We start from the raw sequence: 15,404 nt of genomic DNA on the forward strand, positions 1-15,404 counted from the left end.
GATCACCCTGGAATAGTGGGAGGTGTCCCTGCCATGGCAGGGAGGGTAGGTGGCCTTTGGAAGGGCTCTTCCAACACTTCTATGATCCTGCACTGGACCAGTGGGACCACAAAGGATTTCCTCAGTTGCTGGAAATCCAAATTCAAATATCCCAGAATCATAGAATGGTTTGGGTTGGAAGGGACCTTAAAGCTCATGCAGGGCCACCCCTGCCACGGGCAGAGGCACCTTCAACCAGGACAGGTCCCTTGGGAATGTTCAGCTTTGTTGCCAGCTCATATCCAGGGAGTTAATGCCACTAAACCTTCATTCCCACTCAGAGCTGGGCTAGCAGCCTGCTGGGACTGAGCTGGAAGTTTTTCCTAGAGATACAAATTCCCAGAGCAGAAGAAATGCAGGCAGGAAAGAGACAAGGAATGAGGGAGCCTGGAGTGCAGGGTGGTTTTTGTAAAGCTAGAGCAAATGAAAGGGAAAGTTACAGTGCTGCAGTCCATGGGAAATTGATTGTAATGATAATGTGGGGAATGTAAGTTTCTCCAAGGGTCACTTATAAAATCCAACACCCCAGAAGTGGATATCAGCATACACAGAGCGTGAAACAACTGAGATGGGAGAAACCTCCTCTGTTAGCACAGAGCTCAGAGCAATGAACCCCACCACATCAGCAATCATCCAGATGAAATCATCCAGCTCTGGGTGCTATGAAAGCCACAAAGGCAAAGCTGCAGAGCACTCTGAAGAGGCAGATTGATTTGTTTCACAGCCACAGCTGCTTTTCCCAAGGAATCCCTCTTGAGCCACCCTGCTCCTTTTATGCCCCAGCAAGCACAAACCAGGCAGCAGATGAGCCAATATTCCTTGACCAGAGTTTTGAGGTTACTTTGGATCAAAAGAAAAATCTTCTGCTGAAGGGAGGAGCTCCTGCAAGGGGAAAAAGGAGGATACATCACCCACCCTCTTTCCCATATCCTCCCTGGCAGAATTTTGGATCTCCAGCCTCAAAAAGTGCAGGAATAGAAAATAAATTATTTAGGAGATCAGATCACTCATGCCATTGCATATCTCTAGAGCTGCTAAAGAAAACACTCAGATCTCAGAGTCACTGCTGATAAAAGAATGAAACAACTGTATTGAGCAGCAGGAAAATGCATCCAACAACCATCAGCAAAATCTGCTTTGATTTTCCTGAGGAGTTACCTGAGTTCTGTTTGTAACATTTATGCAAACAAACAAGAGCTGTGCAGGCACTGTGTGTGAGCAGGCTGCTGTTCCACAGACAAATACTGTCAGACACATAACCCAAATAACTCACAGCTCAGGATTTACAGAAAGGCTGACAGCAGCTGCAAAGAAATTTCAGTAGCTCTAAAAAGCTTCTATGTTCTGAAAAATGAAATATCAACATGTGCATGGAAGTCACTTTTTGTGGGTCTGCAAGGGCTGAAATCTGTGCTGCAAAATGACATTTCCAAAGGATTCCGTTCCTGATCACCTCCTGTAAACCTGACAGCCCTTCCCAGGCTCCACCTGAAATTCTGGGTGCCTCTCCCAGTGTCTGCAGAGACTTCCAGAGGCTCAGAACCAGGGAGTGCAGAACAAAACAAGTAAGGAACAGAGGGGGGGCATCCAGGAAAGACTGGAAGGCAGGAGATTTAAGGGATTTAAACATTTCCAAGGATCCCAGAGCAACAGGAAGAAACAAGCAGAGTTCATTCATCATCCAGGTGGCCTGCAGGGACAATTCAAAAGGGGATGCTTTTGGGGGAGTATTTTTGATGGACTATTAAAGCTGTTTGCAAGGACAAGCAGCACTGAGTAACTCAGGGCTGGGCTGGGCTCCCACCTGGTGCTTGACCTACTCAGGATCCACTCCCAGGGAAATCCCTCTGAGCAGATTTTTAAGCAGCAAAAGGCACAACTGTGCTAACACTTCTGTTTATATCCCAGGTTTTCCAATGGTTTGTGGGAAGGGAGAACAAGAGGCTAAACAGCCCTCAAGGACTCTGAGAAACAATCCAGAGCACGAGGAGGGAACAACCCCATGAAGTACAAACCCCACTACAGCAGTGAGGGCTCTTGTCCCAAAATGGGGGAAGAAAAATGCAACAGGGGGACTTAATTCTCTCTGCTTTGGCACAAAACTACAGTGTGGGTTCATAGATAGGAATGTTCCTCCAAGACTTCCACAGAGATGGGAATGCAGAAAAGTCAGGAAATGGCAGGCTGAGGAGAGTCAGGCCATGGCTGGGGCAGGGGGCTGAGCCCCTGCTGTCAGCTTTGACCACAAAGGGCTGCAGAGGTGCCCACAGAGCAGCACCAGGCTTTGGAGGCCACAGTGAGGATGATTTCACTGTCTAACCCAAAGATTCCCAGCACAATTCCATTTTATTTGCATGTGAACTGAACCCCAGATCCAGTCTTTGAACAACAGTGACTTCGTCTTCTTGATAAACAACAAATTCCAAAGTATTTTCTTGCAATTCTTCACCCAATTTTCATCTGTTGCTTGTTTTTCTCTATCCTATATAGATTCCATGATTAATTTATTATCATTTCTCATCCCATTGGCATCCCCAGTCCTGCTGATTAATTTCTGTTACAACCTCATTAATTCCCTTCTATAAATACTGCATTTCATTTTACTGCTTTTTATAGTTAACTTGGCTTTTTGTCTTCCACCTGGGGCTCTCACTTTCAATTTACCACGAGGCAGTGGGCAAAGCCTGCACTGAGATGCAGTAATTACACTTCCCTGCCCTGGCAAACAGAATCATTTATTTTCCTTATGGATGGAAGCAGCTGGGAGCTGCTCTGCAATCCCACAGCAATCCCACAAAAAACAATACTTCTGCCTTGCCAGATTAATAATGGAAACTGTTGGCTTCTGGAATTTGAGAAACCTATGGAGATGGATTACAATATACTGCAACATTTGCATTGAGGAAGGAGGAAGGGTTGACTCACACCCCAGCCAGGCAGATCTGGTTCCACCTGCAGGAATATTAAAGCAGCACCCAATCCATCACTGCCAGAGCAGCTCAGATCCAAAATCATTGGAATTCTGGAGCTGACTGCCCACAGGAGACTCTCCCAGTTCTTCACCCACTGGAGTTATGGTTCATTCAGTCTTTCCACTCCTGACCCTTCAGCCTTTGCCACAAATCCCTGGGATCCTCTGAAGGTTTGGGAAAGCTTCTGAGTGCTTCACCTAGAAGTGTGAGCATGTCCTGGAACAGAAAGCAAACATGGGATTATTCAGGATTGCATTCCTGCCATTTCTCATGGCCTGTAGCACACACCCAGCCCCTCAAGGCCAGCCAGGTGGGCAGCACTCATCCACACAGCTTGGTGGGTTTGAAAGGATTCTGTCTAAAAACTCTGGCCCAAAAAGCAGGATTATTCCCCAAGGAGGGACAGGGAAAAGCAGCTGGCCTTGCAGGGAAGCAGGGGGGGAAACTGGGAAAAAGTGAAGGCTCACCTGAGGCTGAAGCTCTCACATCTTAGCTAGGGAGTGAGGAAGAGTCAAAATTCTGGAGAGTGGAATTACATTAGGGAAGAAAGGAATGTGTGGTACAGCACAAACTCCCAGCCTGCTCATCAGCGTGGGAAGAGACCTGGGAGCTGCAGGAAGGCTCCTGCCTTCAGTCTGCCCCTCCCAAGGAGGGAGAGAAGAGCTCTTCCCTCAGGAGGATCCTCCTGAAGAACAGCCACAGGAGGCCCAGGGAATTCTGCACATTTCACTGCTCCCCCAGCTGCTCCAGAGGCACTTCCTACCAACAAAGCTTCCATCCCTGGGACACTGGCACAGAGACAGGAATTCCAAGAAGAAATCTCAGAGTATCCCAGAAAAAATCCCAGTATCCCAGAAAAATCTCAGCCTCCATCACACATTGCAGTGTCCTACTGCAAGATTCCCATGGCAAAGGATGAGCAAGGAAGGCCAGGATGGGCAGTCACCTCCTATCACATCATTTAACTTACCATTTCAGCTTGGACAGCCCAGCAGAAAACAAACTGGGGAGACACAACCAAAAGGGACCCAAAACCATTCCAGGACATCCTGGGAATGACCTTCAGCTGCCACAAATCAGGCAGCTCAAATGACTTGAGGAGAACGATGGTCCCAAGCATTTTATTAATGAAATGGACCCAAATTCTATTTTGGTTTGCACTGATCTCACTGCCATAAATCAGGGAGAATGTGATTACAGATTCTTTCATTACAGCACCTATAAAATGTAGCATGAATTTTTTTCAACAATATTTGCTTACCCTGGTGTAAAACTGTTCTTCCAATTTCTCTTGGATTAAAGCACCTTCCAGCAGAGTCTTTTTTTGCCTGAGAAAGGAAACCTTGGCCAGCTCTGCTTCCTTCTGCTGGCAGTCAGGACAGGTTGAAACCTCATGGATTTCAGATTCTGTCACCTGGAAGAGGAAACTTTGATGCCATGAGCAAAGTCTGGCCTGGCAACTTTGAGAACAATCAATAAAAATACACTAAAGACAAAAATTGGCTTTTTAGGCAGTGGTAAAATAATTCAGAGTCACAATTCCACCATCTATAACTGCTCCTATGCTGGCTGTGTGCAAGGCCTTAAGCAGCAACCAGAGAGGTTATGATTATAAATTATATTTATACATTTTATAAATAAATTAAGAGGCAAATAAACTCTGGAGCCATTAGTTCAAACATGCAGCTCTGAGCCAGAATCCAAGCCAGACTCTGCAGTTCTGTCTGTAAGATAATCAGTGCTGCTCAGTGATTCCTGGGTCAGTTTATCCACCATGAAATCTTAAGCTTATTTAACAGCATTACACAAATCCCAGGGTTTGTGCTTTTATGAAATATCAATGGTTTTATCTGATCTAATTGACTCAGATTCCATCTGGCTGCATAAAGACATTTAATTGCTACAAAGACAGAGGAATCAACCCAAGGAAGTCCCATCCCAGGCCTCTCTGAACCCTTTTCCCTGACTTCTCTGGATAAAAATGTTGTTGTGTGGAGCCACAAACAGAACCAAGCAGAAGAGCAGATCCAGTTACTTTTCTCAGAGAATGTATTCCCACAATAAAAGACAAATAAAGAGGAAATAAAAAAATTCCACTAAATTTGCAAGGTGGGTTAACATTAACAGAAATTTAAAAAGCAGATGGCTAAAATGTCAAAATTGTTTTAAAAGACAGGAAGCCTGAAATAATTATCACATCAGAACTGACTTTAAAGTGTTGTTTTTAGATGCAGGGCTGAGGGGAGGAGCTGAGGCATAAAACCCATTCTGTGGGAGGAAAAAACCACTGGGCTGGTGACAAAAAGAAGATATTTGACCAGGGTAAAGATGAGACAGAGCCTGCTTAAGCAGGGCCTGAGGTCAGCAACATTTTATTGGAACTGCTTTTATCAACATTATCTAATACCTGAGAAAGCTGGGAGCACAGGGAGGTTTTGTCTTTGGAATTCTTCTAATCCTGGAGTCCCAAAGACTTCACAACAAATAATATGCAGAATAATTTGATAAATAATTGGGGCAAAGACAATCAGAGAAAAAGGTTTTTTCCTTCAGCTGATCCAGGGCTTCTTGTAAAATAAATTATGACCCCAGCCTTGCTCAATCACATAAATCAGGATTTTATCAGCAGACAATATTTTATGGTGATTATTTGCTACCAACAGTTCTACAGTGATGTTTAAGAAATGACAGGTATAAATCTTGGGTTGTGAGGCAAAACCTCTTCCAGAGGCCTGAGCCTGGCATCAGTAAGGTCTGCCTGACTTGATGCTGTTATTATGGCTTTGTTCTGCAGTGGTTCTCCAGAATTTAGGGAAATCTTCCTTTGTGATCCCAGTACCTGTTTCACAGCCTCCCTGGTGTTTTCCAGCAGGATCCTGTTCATCAGCTGGGCAGGAACAGCACAGGAATCTCCTGTCTCAGTGTGCCTGGCTGGGCCTCCCCAGTGCAGCTTCCTGCCCCTGCCAGCCTGCTCCTGCTGCATCCTGCTGATCCTCCTGCTGCAGAAAGAGCTGAGAGCACCCTGCTCTCCCTGGGACCACTCAGCAGCTCCTGCCAGGCAGAAATCAACAGGGCAAGGGCATCAGTGGCTGTGCCAGGGAAAGAGGAATGGCTGCTCTTCATCTGTGTGACCTCGTGCTGGCCACGGAGAGCCAAACCCAGGTCAGGCCCTGCCCGCGGCAACACAGAGCACAAATAAACACAAATGGGGATGGCAGCTGCAGGAACCTGCACAAGGAATGGCTCCAAAATCAGAATTTAAACACAAATCTGGATGGGAGCTGTAGGAACCTGCACAATGAATGGCTCCAAAATCAGAATTTAAACACAAATCTGGATGGGAGCTGCAGGAACCTGCACAAGGAATGGCTCCAAAATCAGAATTTAAACACAAATGTGCATGGGAGCTATAGGAACCTGCACAATAAATGGCTCCAAAATCAGAATTTAAGCACAAATCTGGATGGGAGCTGTAGGAACTTGCACAATAAAAAGCCCTAAAACAGGCTCCAAAATCAGAAATTAAACACAAATGGGGAGGGCAGCTGTAGGAACCTGCACAATAAATGGCTCAAAAATCAGAATTTACACAAATGGGGAGGGCAGATGCAGGAACTTGCAAAATAAATTGCTCTAAAATCAGAATTTAAACACAAATGGGGATGGCAGCTGTAGGAACTTGCATAACAATTGGCTCTAAAATCAGAATTTAAACACAAATCTGCATGGGAGCTGTAGAAACTTGCACAATAAATGGTTCTAAGAGAGGCTGCAAAATCAGAATTTAAACACAAATCTGGATGGGAGCTGCAGGAATCTGCACAATGAATGGTTCTAAAATCAGAATTTATATAAGTGGAGATGGGAGCTGTAGGAACTTGCACAATAATTTGCTCTAAAACAGGCTCCAAAATCAGAATTTAAACACATTGTGGATGGCAGCTGTAGGAACTTGCATAATAAAAGGCCCTAAAACAGGCTCCAAAATCAGAATTTAGACTCAATGTGGATGGCAGCTGTAGGAACCTGCACAATAATTGGCTCTAAAATCAGAATTTTAAACACAAATGTGCATGGGAGCTGTAGAAACTTGCACAACAAATGGCTCTAAAACAGGCTGCAAAATCAGAATTTTAAGCACAAATGTGCATGGGAGCTGTAGAAACTTGCACAATAAATAGCTCTAAAAGAGGCTTCAAAGATGGGAGGAAAAAAAAAGACAAAAGGTTAATGGCACAGGATAAACAGATTAGTAAAGCAAGCAGTTAAATACTATGACATTAAATAAACTGGCTGTCAATAATACAGATTTAGCACCTCACTACCTGAAACTGCAACTTGCTAATCCCAAATTAATTAATATATCAAGAGAGCTCTTCATCAATAACTCCAAGGAGCAATTTGTGAGAAAAATTAGAGGCAGTGTCCACTGAAGTCTGAAAACACCTCCAATAAATTCCACAAACTACAGAAAGGCATTTTTTTTTGGAGGAAATGCAATTAGAAAACACTTCTTATCTAAAGCTTCAACAATGATTTCCTAAATTCTTTATAAGATCTTATTTCAAAACTATCATTCCCTCTTTCATCTTCTCTTACCCTTCCCAGTGGCACGTAAAAATAAATAAAACAGAGATTAGACTTCAGCTGGGCGGGTTAGGATGGATTTACAATTTCATTCAGGGCTTTTGGGGAGATTTTCCAGAGGCTTAGAGCACAATCAGTGCTGTATTTCATGGACAGCAGCACAGGATGGGGCTGCTGAGGGGGAGACATGGCCAGATTTCCCCCAGAGTCAGGCAGGTGCTGACTCCAAAGTGTGGCCAGTTTAACTCCAAGGATTCACACCCAAATTCCTGCTGGGAGCTTGGATTGTATCATTTGAACAACCCCTCCACATTTTGTCTTTTCAGGATTAAATTCAATTTCCAGACAGGCACTTGGCATTCCAGTCCCACAACAGAAATCCTCAAAATACTGAACAAGTGGAATAAAAAACTTCCCCCAAACTCCCTGGGATTTATTTAGTCCTGAGTTGTGGACACAGTTGTGGAATTCTGCAAAGAAACTGAGCATCTCCTCAGAAATCCAGTGTTTCTAAAGAATAAAGGAACCCATAATTAAAACTAAAAGCAGGAATTTTGAGGCTTCGTTGACAACATGGAAAATATGTTTAAGTTCAGAATTGAGCATCACAGAGAATTTACTCCTTCTAAGAAGATGATGTATCAAAATGATTAAAAGGAAAGACAATTTATAAACACATAAACAAGAATCAGCAACGCCTTATATGAAATTTAATTTCAAAAAAATTCTGAAGGGGCACCATAAATATCTGAGTGGAAACCTCCATTTCAGTCATCAGGTGATTTTCCTTACAAGAATTGTGTAAAAAAGTGGAAATCATGTGCCACTACTGGTTTAATCACACTAATAAAATATTCCTGGCAGGTTCATTTATGCTGAACACAGAATGAATAAAAAGATGAAGAAGTTACCATTGTGAGGGGGGAAAAACCCAGAACAAAAGCATTTGAGTACTCAAAGGGAGAAGTAAAACACATCAGGTCCACTGAGCATTTAGTGACAGTTTAATACCTGCCTGAATAACTCACTTAAGGCTCTTCTGACATCCACAAGTGCAATTTTATTAAGAATTGGTTTCTAATAATGCATAAATCCTGTGCTGCCACACACCCACCCATCTGCTCATCTGCACCTCCACACTTCAGAAGAAACACTGGCAAAGGGAACAGCAATTTTTAAACCTCACTGCACGACTCAGTGCTGGAGTTACTTCTTCATTTTAACTCATGCTTAATAGGAAGTTCAGAAAGAATATAAATTAGGGATCAAGGACTAGAATTTTTCTGAAAGAAACCCAAAAAATGATGAGGAAAGTTTGTCTTTTAACTGAAGCATTTGCACATTCAGATCTCCCCCAGGTGTGAGAGGTTCACCTGCCCAGGGGATCTCAGCTCCTGCTTTGGGGTTGGGTTTATTCCATGTCTCTCACAGATTCCCTCTTTTCCATGTGTGATCCAGACCTGCTGCAATGCTCCTTCTCCAGCTGGGGTGGCAGATCTAAGGGCAGTGCAGAATCCCTGCCAGTGCCAATGACTGCTCCACAAGGACATTTTCCTGGTGTTCGGCTGCTCCAAATCCAGTGTGCCCTCTCCTCACTGCAGAGAGTAAGGCAGAGCAGGTGACAAGAGCAGCCCAAGTGACAGCAGCACAGCATCAACCCCAAAGGTCACCAAATGTGGAATGTTTAGGCAGCAAAGCCCCACAAAGTGCACCAGGAAGCTGCTGTGATTCCAGCAGCCCAGGAGAGACAAGCCAATCCTCATGTCTGCAGCCCAAACCCTGCTGAGGGGGGTGGAACTCAGTGACCTGTGTAGGTTTTGTAGGTTTTTTCAGTGACCTATGTAGGTTTCAACTCCAGCCTTAAGTGTGACATTTGAAATCCAGGAGGAGGGAGTAAAAGAAGAAAATATTTATGAGTTTCCTTCTCCTTTGATGTCTAATTTTGATTTAATAGGAAAATTGGCAGGCATTTTATTGCTATTATTCCCTACCAATACTCTTATTTTAAAGAAGGTAAAAAGTAAAAAGAGGTAACTGTGAAAGGCAATAATCAATAACTGCTCTTCAGTAAGGTTTTACCTCTGCAGCTCCAGATTGCATCTTCATAATGACCTAGATTGATTTTTACAGTTCAGATGAACATGCTGACAGCCTGACCAGTAAAGAACATGAGAAAGACCCCTGCAGGTAACACAGGACTGAGAGAAACAGGCTGAAATGTCAGGCTGTTCATCACAAATAGGAATTTAAAGTGAGTAAAACTCCTCCAGCACAGTGAATCATCCCAGAGTCACACAGCAACCTGGGCTGGAAGGACCTTAAAGCCCATCCAGTGCCATGCTGGGACACATCCCACTGTCCCAGGCTGCTCCAAGCCCTGGCCCTGGACACTGCCAGGGATGGGGCAGCTCCAGCTTCTCTGGGCAACCTCTGCCAGGGCATCCCCACCCTCCCAGAGAACAATTACATGAACAGTGCAGTGGGAACAGTGCAGAAAAATAAACAGGCAAAGCATTTCATGGAGACACATCACAAAAGTGAGAGGCAGCTTGTGAGCACAGCACCAGCCAGGGGGTTAAAGAGCCCCCACCTGAATTCTCAGACACAGCTAAGCTGAAGAACTGCCTTTTCCTGAGTACATTTTAAAGATGACTAACATGGAGCAATCTCTGTGGAACTGAGGATTTACACTCATGTTGTGATGCATTTGCCTAATAACAGCTCGTGCTTCCACACTGGGGTGCAGGGACAAAGACAACTCTGATGAAAATTTCTCACTTCTCCTGAGGCCAGCGTGTTTTCCTTCTTTCAGCCCACAAAGAAAACCATGAAAAATCAAAATTACATTCCAGAGTGTTCCTACAGGCAAACCAGAACCTTTTGCTCCCCCCATCACATTTAACCCTATTAGCAGTAAGATGAGAAGTCTTGAGGCAATAAAACAAACCCTAATTCAGAGTACCCTGTGTGCTCAGTGCACACGATTCACTGAGCTGAGTGTTCTGAGGGGACTCACAGCGCAGCAATCCACTGCCAGGTGAGCTCATCTACTGCATTAAAAAAACATCTCCAAACTGCTAAAACAATACAAGAATTAGGGGCTACCAAGTGCTGAAGGATTAAGTTCAAGAGAAGCATTTCTAGATATCAGAAGACAAAAGTTGCTGGGCTTATTTTATGGTAATATTCTGTAATGAAAAAATGCAGTGCATGGCTAATTATGATGGATTTGGGGGTATGCTATGTTTGCATCAAAGAAAAGCACGAACCACATTCTGTGCTCTTCATATGGACCACTGGAAACACCAATGTACCTGAGGCTGCCACAGGGACAAGTGACAGGACAAGCAAAGACAAGTCAGCTCTGCATCCATCACCTCAGGATCATGGAACAGGACTTGCTGCCCCAGCCTCAGTGACCACTCTGACTCTCTCTGCCATCAGCATCTGCTGGCCAAAGGCAGAGCATTCCCTGGGGCAGAACTGCAGGGATCTGCAAGAGCTTCTATGAATAAAATCCTCTGAGTGCAACTTCCAAGGGAAAACATCCTCAGCCTTCAGCTGTGGCTCATCCTTCCTCCAGTGCCTCTGAACCCACCAGGTCCCCTCTCTGTCTCCAGGAATCAGTCACAGGACTCTGATGTATTTTGGGAAGATTCTTTTGGAGGAGCAGGCCAGGATGAGCTGCTCCACACTCCTGCCTTCCCTGAGTGCAGAACAGAGGAATGCAGGAGATGAGTCAGGAGCCCCCAGCACTGGCACTGTGGGGAAGGAGCTCTGCAACTCAGACCAGCCTGGAAGTGACCTGAGGTGCTGCTTCTTCAGGACAGATGGGAGCTTTGAGGATGCTCAAATCCCACGCCATGAAGGGCCCAGGCAGGAGGATCACTGTCCTACAGTGACCTACAAAACTCCAAGTGTGCTCACCTCCCATCAACACGGAGATTGAGGAAGGTTCCCCCTCTGCTCCCATTATTTTTTTGCTCAGTTACAGCTTTCTTGCTCTTTTTTCTTAATTAAAAATAGCATCTCTGACCCACTTTTTGACAGACTTTAGCAGGGCTTGCATCCCACCATCTGCTCTCACAGCTCCTTGTATAACTGGTACATGGAAATGGATCCTTCCTTCCTCCTTTCCCTTCTCCTCCTCCTCCTCCCTGCACTCCATCATTATTTGGTAAAGCTGCTCCATTGTTCCTGCCAAAATTGGTGCCCTAGTGCCTCCCTCAGCTTGGGAAAAGAACTAAAAAAGGGCAAACAAATAATTCAATTATCAATACTCTTGATTAACAAGGGGGAAAAGTCGTTTCACACAATAAATTTTGAAGTCATGTTTATTTTGGAGGGAAAAATGCCCAAATTTCCTAGTACCTCTACAGCTGGAGAGAAAAAAAACTGAATTAAATTAAACAATTAAATGTCAAACATGGGGACATTTTTAATGTACTTTTCCAGGTTTTGTGATAATGCATCACCAGGATAATGTCACTACATGGGGGGAACATCAAAGCCATGTGTGATATGGGAGACAAAGTGCTCTCCAAGAAAGCATAAAAGAGAAACTTGGCACTTAATTACTTTGCTAATTAAGCCAGGCTAATTAACTGGCTTAATTTAATAGCCTGTGTATAAAATTTCAGTCAAGTTTACATCTCCTTCCAAAAGAAACTATTACAGCCTCTGCTGAAGTTACCCAACTCACCAGCAGGAGTTCTGATGACAGATTTGTCTGCCCTAATCCCAGTGTCTTTATTTTTTAGATCAATCCATTTTCCCATGGCATCAATCCATTTTCCTATGGCAGCTCTTTCCACAGCTGCAGGATCCACTGCTTCAAACTCCTCCTCTGCAAGGAAAAAAGGCAACTTTGAGCACACATTGTGAGGAAAGCAAAGTGGGAGGCAAATAATCCTCCACTTGAATGTGCCAGTTCTCCCTGCTAGGGAGGAGAAACCCTGAGCCACAGCAGGGTTTACACAGATGAGGCCACAGATTTCAGCTTCTGCTTTATCCCTCCTCTGCTGAAGCTTTAAGGTCCAGCCCAGCCCTCTTCAGTATTTCAAATCATGGAACTATCCCATGGAAAAATTGTTTTATGGCCCAGGTACTTTTCATACACGGTAAAAAGTAGCTTGGAGAATTGTTTTCCACGGTGCCAACAGAATTTCAGCACCACAAGATTACTAAGGAAGGATTCCCATGGCCAAGTCCTTCCCATGGATCTGGTGGGCACTTTGCACAGCAAGGACACTGTATGCAGTTTTAACATGTTTATTTTTACTGCTTCAAGTCCCCACCGCACTGACTGAAGCTGTGGAAGGCAGGCCTCAAGCAGGGAGAGCTCTGCTTACCTGCAGCACTTTGGCCTGTCAGTGATGATGAGCTTTCCAAAGCCTCTGACACAGCTGCCCCCTCCAAATCCTCTGTGGAGCACAAGGATCCAGGTGCTTCACTCTCCTCCTCCTCGCTGAAGGACTCAAAGGTGTCTCCTGAATAGTCCAAGGCAGAGCTGCTGAGACTCTGGCTCAACCCCAGCCCCTTCCCATGGCTCCTGGAGCTCTCTGCTGGGACTGCTGCCATGGGACAGCACTGCAAATAAAAACAAAAACAAAGTCAGTTTCACAGGATTACTCAACAGCAACACGGGAGGTACTTTGGGAAGTTACAGTCATATCACACCAGATTTAACCACCACAAGAGGAGGGTAAAATCACAACTCAGTCGTGATCAAGCCAAAGCAGGGATTAGAGCAGCACACACTCACATCCACAGGGGAAATGTACAGTACCAGCTAGCACTGAACATTAGCTGTGAAAGCTGAGCAGCACTTTACAAATCTGTAGTGGATTACAATAATGTCTGGATAAAATTCTTCACTAAAAAAAATTAAATGCAAATTTCCCCCTATCTAATACCTAAAAGGAACTTACAGGAAAGAAAACATAAGACTATTTACAGATAGGTAAGACTGTTTAACAGCAGGTAGTGTCAAAACAAGGGGGAATGAGCTGAAATGGAAAGAGAGTATGGTTAGATGAAATAGTGGGAAAAAACCTCCCACTGTCCCAGGCTGCTCCCAGCCCCAGTGTCCAGCCTGGCCTTGGGCACTGCCAGGGATCCAGGGGCAGCCCCAGCTGCTCTGGGCACCCTGTGCCAGGGCCTGCCCACCCTGCCAGGGAACAATTCCCAATTCCTAATCTCCCATCCATCCCCATTCCCTGAGTCCTGTCCCTCCATCCTTGTCCCCAGTCCCTCTGCAGCTCTCCTGGAGCCCCTTCAGGCCCTGGCAGGGCTCTGGGCTCTCCCTGGAGAGCTTCCTTCTCCTCTCCAGCCCTGCAGCAGCTCCGTGCCCGGCAGCTCCCCCAGCCAGGGCCGTGCCCGCCCCTCACGGGCTCCGGGAGCTGCTCTGCCCTTCCCTCGCTGCTCTCGGCCCTCAGGGACGGGCTCTAAGAGCGGCTTTTCCCCTCCGGGCCTCAGAACCTCGCCGCTTACCCCGGCCCGGCTCCCCGCGCGGGAAGGGGCGGCCCCGGGCGCTGAGGGCGGAGCGGGGCGGGGAGCGGAGCCCGGGCCGGCCGCGGCTGAGGCGGAAAATCCGGCCCCGAAATCCTGCCGGCTTTGTGGGGCTGGCTTGCATGGTGCCGGCTTTGTGGGGTTGGGGTTGTGCTGCACGTCCCGTCCCGGCTGAGCCCCACAGCGAGTGCCCCTGGTTTGGAGAGGGCTCTGAGGGGCTGGAGCGAGCCCGGCGGTTCGCGAGGGGTGAGGGAGCAGGGCTGGGAGAGCTGGGTGTGTCCGATCCCCCCCGGGTGTGTCCGATCCCCCCCGGGTGTGTCCGATCCCCCCTGGGTGTGTTCCATCCCCCTGGGTGTGCCCGATCCCACTGGGTGTGTCCGATCCCCTTGGGTGTGTTCCATCCCCCCGGGTGTGTCCGATCCCGCACTGGGTATGTCCGATCCGCACTGGGTGTGCTCCATCCCCCTGGGTGTATCTGATCCCCCCCTGGGTGTGTTCCATCCCCCCCGGGTGTGTTCCATCCCCACAGGATCCGCACATTGCACACACACCGAGGAAGGGCTGCCCGGAGCTGTGACAGCGGCTTGTGGCAAAATCGCCGCCCAGCCAGCTCCAGCTCTGCTGTGCCACAAGGACACAAAAGCCAAGAGAAACACCAGGGGATTTTTAAATTACTTTTTTTTTTACCTTTAGGACAGTGTATTACGCCCAGGAAGATGAAGGCAGATGGCCTTGGATGTGACACTTCATGGAAATAGGATGCAAAAAGTATTCTAGGGTATGAAATCTCCCTGTATTTTCAGGTACAATTTCCATAGGTTATATCATGATAAAAGCAACTCTTCTCTATTCTGGGATCTTGCTTTAAAATTGCCATTTCAGGTTAGCTAATACCACTTTTTTTTGGTTTTTTGGTTTCTTTCTTTTTTATATTCATTTTTTGTTTGTTTGGTGAGGGGGTTTTTTTGGGCTTTTTTTTTGTTTGTTTGTTTGTTTGTTTGTTTGGCTTTTGGGTTGTTTTTTGGGGGGTTTTGTTTTGTTTTCTTGTTTTGGGGTTTTTTTTGGGTTTTTTTTTTTTTTCATTGAAGTATTTTTTGGCAAGAAAAGCTGATTCTCCAGTCCTGGGACCCAGTTTGCTGTCACTGGGGTTTTATCCTCATGCTGAGTTTGGACTGCCTGGCCAAAGGACAAGAGATTTTGTCTTCTCTCACGTTTGATGAAGTGCAGCAAGAGTGATCTTGTGTCTCTTGGAACAGAGAACTCTGTGCTGATCTCTACATTTAATATAAAAAAGGA

The 15,404-nt window shown here is 45.8% G+C and overlaps 1 protein-coding gene across 2 annotated transcripts; it reads right to left on the minus strand.

The window, feature by feature from the left end:
- Positions 1 to 1,271: 1,271 nt before the first annotated feature.
- On the minus strand, positions 1,272 to 14,134 carry LOC311158131 (uncharacterized protein C8orf48). 2 transcript variants are annotated; one of them, XM_084213305.1, is made up of 6 exons: positions 14,091 to 14,134; positions 12,950 to 13,187; positions 12,301 to 12,444; positions 5,851 to 6,062; positions 4,273 to 4,425; positions 1,272 to 3,227 (listed from the first exon to the last, which is right to left on the minus strand). In XM_084213305.1, exons 2-6 carry the CDS (start codon positions 13,176 to 13,178, stop codon positions 3,123 to 3,125), a joined length of 843 nt encoding a protein of 280 aa, XP_084069431.1. In that variant the 5' UTR covers positions 13,179 to 13,187; positions 14,091 to 14,134; the 3' UTR covers positions 1,272 to 3,122. The 2 variants fall into 2 exon arrangements, with proteins under 2 accessions (XP_084069431.1, XP_084069430.1); XM_084213304.1 differs by lacking the exon at positions 14,091 to 14,134 and adding an exon at positions 13,529 to 13,607.
- Between the last annotated feature and the right edge of the window lie 1,270 nt (positions 14,135 to 15,404).

The sequence above is a fragment of the Fringilla coelebs genome, assembly GCF_963513975.1.
Source record: "Fringilla coelebs genome assembly, chromosome: 11".
Classification (NCBI taxonomy): Eukaryota; Metazoa; Chordata; class Aves; order Passeriformes; family Fringillidae; genus Fringilla; species Fringilla coelebs.